The sequence below is a fragment of the Amblyomma maculatum genome, chromosome 1 (assembly GCF_055883805.1).
Source record: "Amblyomma maculatum isolate TAMU_Amacu chromosome 1, ASM5588380v1, whole genome shotgun sequence".
Taxonomy (NCBI): Eukaryota; Metazoa; Arthropoda; class Arachnida; order Ixodida; family Ixodidae; genus Amblyomma; species Amblyomma maculatum.
This window is the reverse complement of record NC_139344.1, coordinates 226,890,762-226,896,761: the sequence shown is the minus strand read 5'-3', so window position 1 is coordinate 226,896,761 and position 6,000 is coordinate 226,890,762. Positions and strand designations below refer to the sequence as shown.

At 43.0% G+C, this 6,000-nt stretch overlaps 1 protein-coding gene across 7 annotated transcripts in view; it reads left to right on the top strand.

Annotated features, from left to right (window-relative positions):
- Positions 1-2,264: 2,264 nt before the first annotated feature.
- Positions 2,265-6,000, top strand: part of LOC146205777 (coiled-coil domain-containing protein 102A-like) — a 68,348-nt gene continuing 64,612 nt past the window's right edge. For all 7 annotated transcript variants that reach the window (XR_014704253.1, XM_084590449.1, XM_084590453.1 and 4 more), the window contains exons 1-2: positions 2,265-2,600; positions 4,900-5,068. Coding sequence is in view for 6 of the 7 variants with exons in the window: in XM_084590449.1 (XP_084446575.1) it covers positions 4,935-5,068 (134 nt within the window). In the remaining variant the exon portion in view is untranslated. The remainder of the gene's footprint in view (positions 2,601-4,899; positions 5,069-6,000) is intronic.

The window sequence follows — 6,000 nt, the reverse complement described above, 5'->3', positions numbered from 1 at the left end:
CCCTGGGAATAAGTCTGTGTTGTCTGGGGCTCGCTTGTCCTCCTGCTCATCCTTGCGCGTGCGGCTCCGCACGTACACATTGAATAACTCGAACTTGTTCATACTACACAAGGTAAAATGGCGCAAGGACGTGGACCCAGTAGGCGCCTTTACTGGGCAAAAGTTTATTCCGCTTACTTGAGATGGAAAGCTTGGTGGCCTGAGGGCCGGTCATATGGTTAGATGGCTGTGCAGGAACTTCGCGCAACAGGCAGCTATGGATCACCAAAGACTGTCTTAAACGTCGGCCCTAATAAACAGTATACCTTTTTTTACCTTGCACTATGCACTCACTGCAATGTTAATGAATTGAACAGCCTTTCCCCCGATGGGAAAAGCAAGCAAAAATACTCACAGCTTCTATTATAATAAAGAAATGTATGTTCCATGTACATGGCACATGTTTGCTTGCCACATATGTGATGTGTTTCATTTATAAGTACTCCGGAGCACGTTATGACGGTACGCTCTAGTCATGATGTAATTGAGTGACATTTTGTGTTGATTGCTTTTTTTAATACAGCCGGAAAATAATCTCCCTTTATTGATCGATTTGCATTTTACCGTTTCGACAGTAAGGAATACGCGCGCGCGGCGCCCTTCATACCACGATTTCCTCAGTCATTTTTCGCTTTCTTTCCAATTATTGTCCGTTTATCCCCCTCTGCACGTGTATGGTAGCCTGGGCATCGTCTAACTTTCCTGCTATTCCGTTCTTTTGTTTCTTTCTCTTTCTCAGACGTCTTTTGCTTTTCGCAAGAGTTTTTCGCACGCCAGCGCATGAAAATTTAGGCCCAGCGTATGCCTTCCACTTCGCGCGTGCGCGCGCTTGTTTGTTTGTTTGTTTGTGTGTGTGTGTGTGTGTGTGTGTGTGTGTGTGTGTGTGTGTGTGTGCGTGTGTGTGTGTGTGTGTGTGTGTGTGTGTGTCGACGCAATATGTTAGAAACTTAGCAGACTTACTCCTCACGGTAGCTGGTCATTAACGCGGCTTTCGAAAAAGGTGGGTACACAGCCAGTACCTAACTGTAATTGATACTTTGAGAGCTGCGAGCGTTGTCCTCATGACTTGTACCATATGCCGGCAGCTGCGCCGGCGCCTTTTCGTCAGTGCTGGAGCTACTTTGGAAATCTGTCGATTCCTTAATTCTGTTTACGACCAAGTCCTTAAAGGTTTTAGTTCCTGCATTTAAAAGCCGCTGATAAGTGAACGTGAAAGGTCATCGGCGCTTATGAACAGAAAAACGCTCCCATTTTGCACCAACCCACTGCGAATATTCCGTTGCCGTTCTTGCTCTTCAGCTGGTACTCGCGCATCATTTCCGTGCGTAGCTGATGCCGAAGGTTCGACCGCAAGTATGTCATGATACACTGATACCGCAACGCCACAACATACTTCACATCGCCTCACTCCAAAGGCTTCCGAATCACGGAATGCACCGCAGCGCCCCACTAATGGCCGGAGTTCCCGGGTTCGAACCCGACCACGGCGGCTGCGTTTCGATGGAGGCGAAACGAAGTGGCGTCCGTGTGCTGTGAGATTATTCCGTGTGCTGTCGAAATTATTCCGTAGCCCTCCACTACGGTTCCCCTTTCTCTCTTTCCACTTTCACTCTCACCTTCCTCCCTTCCCTTACGGCGCGGTTCAGGCAGTTCAGGTAGTTCTAGCCACCCTAGTTCAGGTGTCCACAGAGCAAGTGTGACAGATACTGCGCCTTTCCCTTCCTGTGAACCATTTATTATTGTTATTAGTGGTTTTATTATTATTATTATTATTATTATTATTATTATTATTATTATTATTATTATTATTATTATTATTATTATTATTATTATTATTATTATCGGTTCCTGCAGGGGCATTGTCGTTTTTCATACTTGGCGCCAGTATATAGTAGCAGACGACAGCGCGCTTTTTTTCTGTCACTTTTCTTCAGAATGCGTAACCCGATTGTGTGCTTACGTAACCTGGCACCATCCTATTGCACACGTCACGCGTACGTCCCAATTTGAACAAAATGGTAAAAATGGCGAAGTGGGGTGGAGAGTTCCTCCATGGAGGACGGAAAAAAGGAAGTGGAGATGTAGTGGAGAGTTCCTCCATGGAGGAAGGAAAGTCAGGAAAGTTGTTTTTCTCCTCCATGAGATCCTTTAATGCGCGGCGATGATGATGATAGAACCTAGCGATTTGACCGAGCCTCCTGAGCCAGCCGAGCCAAGATCTTAGCCGAGCGCCGTCCGGTAGCGAGGTCCGGTAGCGAGGCGTTTCGACCGTTTCTGCTGCGGCCGATGGATGTGTTCAAGCTCCTTTGCGAGTTTGGAATCTTGACAACTCGTTCGTTTGATACGGTTGTGGAGCAGTAGCGTCGTTATTTGTTGTGTAGACCGCTTGTCGTGACTGTCATGATTCATTACGGTACCGCGTTTTACGTTACTTGCGTTCTGCAGCTTCCGTCAGTGCGGGCGCCCAGGACGTGAGCACAAAGTTCATTGAACTGTGTTGGTCCTACTGCGGTGCGCGGGTTTCACTGTTGTGCTGATATTCCTTTATTTTTATACTACAGGCAAGTTGCAACTTTTTCTTTATTGGTGCTGTTTGCGAAAGACTAAACTAGTTTGCACGTTCACGCCTGCAACATCAACATTGCTCACTGCCTAGATTAACCTCAAATAAAACAATGCAAAATTGTAATAATTCGCTTTAGAACGTTTTTCTATCATAATAAACAAGTAGTGCCAGGATAGGATTGAACAGCGCACAATGGACGAGGACGTAAGAAAAAGGATCAGACACGAGCGTTGTCTTGTCGTTCCTTTCCTGTGTCCTCGTCCGTTGTGCGCTGTTGAGTCCTGTCATCCAATCTTTTTTTTTTTTTTTTTTTTTTTTTTTATTGTGGAATAGCGCAGGGACATGGGACAAGGCTGAGAAAAGGCGTTGCTTTTAGTTAGATTTTCTACATCTCGTGCAACATCAACTAGCCTAAACTAGAAGGGTAGATACTTGGCTTGTTGGTCTAAACTGCAAAAGCCTAAACTGCCGCGTTAGAGACAAGTAGTGGGTGAAAGGTCATGCTTTAGAGCTACTGGACACGAGCGAGTGGTCACTGATGTTTCATGTTTCAGGACATTGTCTTTCCAGTGTAACTCAAAAGGCTAGGTTGCTGTGAATAACGAGCTGTTAATTCGTGTCAGGGTAGTTATGCCGAAACGGCAGCTTAAGCTGCGCCTGTTCGTCTTCCTCTACAGCTGAGAAGAGCATGTTCGAATTCTGTTGATATTGATGATTAATTGATTGTTATTTTTATAATAAATTTTTGAGGTATTGAACTTCAGTCGCTGCACACACGAAGCCAACATGCACCTGCATTTTGCTATCTTTCGTGAACAGCACCTCACTGTGTATGAAAGATTTAGAGGAATTTTTATCTTCATAGATAGGCAATAAGGACACTGCCTTTTGAACTCAAGCTGCTCATTTGCACCTCAGTAGCTCCAAAACACTTCAGTTTTGCATTGTCTGTTTGCTTACTGGCACAAAATATATGCATAGGCCCTGATTCAGTAATAACTGGTAGATAGTACTGCTGTTAGTACCACTGCAGTATGTAGTGGGGTAGTTGTTTATTTTGTTTAAAAAACAACCACCTTTTTTTGGTGCTTCAGCTTCTTAGTGTTTACATTTCATGCTTCACTCAAGCTGTCATGAATTGCTGCTACAAGGGAGTGGACAGGTGGCACCAAGACGTCTTCCATTCTAACCGTGCGCTGCTGCTATAAGGTTTTTGATGGTACTGTAGTCCAGCACTAGAGACAAAGGGCAAACGGCAAGAAAACGATGCAGGCTTGCTATCTGTCTACTGTCCCGAGTGCTGCACCACATTAGAGGGATCTCTGCCATCAAGCCCAAATGTTGGCCTATTAAAGCAGTAAACCCCAGTTCCTGCTCCCGTCGCTCTTTTTAATCAGCGCAGTTTACATTGCCATCACCTTAGTTTCAAGCTATGGCTCCATGCAGATGAAGTGAAGTTGTCATGCCATATAGCGATATTACAGTGCCGGCTGTTCTTTCTTTATTTTTTTTTTTCTGCCTTGGCATAATACATCAAGTTGTAGTAACCTTCTTTGCATTACATTTATAAGACATCAAAATATTTGTGTGCTCCAGCCAGCCTACATTTCTGCATGTGGTTCACATTTCAGAAAGAACTTCAGTTAGAAGGAAAACTCGAATTTATAGTAATCGGATCACATTCATTGCTTTTTATATTTAGTCATAATTTAGCATGTTCACTTAATTTACTAATCCTTGACTCAGACGCACACAATATCTTTTTACAGAAGTGCTGTGTTGCCAAATTTACATGTTTTTATGAGTCGAGATTGCCTGTGCATACATTAGTGGTTATGTTTGTGTACTGCCAATGTAAGACGAGCAAATTTGCATACATGCAGCATTTGCTGTTGCAATTTTTGTTCTAATGCTAACTTGCAGCTATAGAAGTTTCATTTGCTGTAAACAGGTACTACATAGCAGGCCATGCTGTGGTCTCAGACCCAATGGCCAACTCTCTGCAGCACTGATGATTCTGCAAGCCAAGTGCTCGTGCATTCAGATAAAGTTCGATGGCAGCAGTACATGAAGGGAGCTAGTGTGACTATCTGATGCTCCACTGCTGATGTAATAAAAGTCCTTGAAAGCATAAGTTGATTTATATCCTTTTTTCTCAGAAGCTGACATTATCTCCTGACTAACATTTCAGAATAGTAGGAGTCAGAAAGGTTACATGGCACAGCTCCTCAAATTGTGGTTGTCATTTATGCATTAAACATGTTTGCTGATTTCATGTTGTCTTACTCATGCAGGAAAGAACTAGCCAGTACGAGTTCAAGACACCGCCATGTCATCACACGTGAAGCGGGACACATCATACCGCTCTTATGATTCAGAATGGGAAGCCAAAGAAGAATTACGTCTTCGAGAACTTGAGGAAGCACGGGCCAGGGCGGCTCAGATGGAAAAAACTATGCGTTGGTATGTAGCTTTGTGCTAAACCCATCATATTGCTGATTTTATTTGTGTTGTAAAAAGCTGGACAGAAGGGGCTGATTAATCATTAATGTGGAAATTTAATTTTTAAATGTGAGAAAAGTAAAAGGGACGACATAAGGGTGCAAGACCATTAGCTTGCTTGAAACAAAGAAGTTGTGTACTTGTTTGACTTGTTGGGGCATGGGCAGGGTACAATTTGCGGAGGTTTATTTCTGTATTATTCATTGCTATCTTAAAACAGATCTATCAAAGATTCATAGACACATAATTTTCTTCTGCAGCACTGTTCTGTAAGAACGCTGCCATCTATATCCAACTGTCCAACATAATCTCTAAGAATATATAGTGTAACCCTAAGCTTATTTCATGTATGTAGAACTAGAAAATTCCTCGAAAAATAAGGGAGCTATGATTTTTTCGAACTTTGTATTTTCTTTTGGGCTGTTCATTTCATACTTGGCAATATATGTTATTCCGTTGGCAACATGTGGAAGACCTTGTGCTGAAGAAAATATTTGTAAAATCATTTGCCTGTACCACCATGGTATTACCTTTGTATGTAGACCATGGAAAGAGATGAAGCGGTAGGATTACACCAATATTAACTTTCTTATGCATTGTCTTCTGCAAAGCTACACAAGGCAACTATAGCCAACACATAACCATTTTGTAAAGCGTGCCTCTCTGCACCCATTGTATTGTAAACTATAGCATTAATAGCAGTCAGGTCTGGTAGCTGTCATACTTCAGCAGCTTTACAAAGCTGTGGGTGCAATGGCTGCTTTAACTTCGCTCTCTTTTGCTCATCATTAATGAAATATAAGCTTGAAGAGGATTTCTAATGTACGGAGGTTTCAAACATGTGCATTGGTAGAACACTTGTCGTGATCTTGCTACTGGCATTGCTCTTCAGC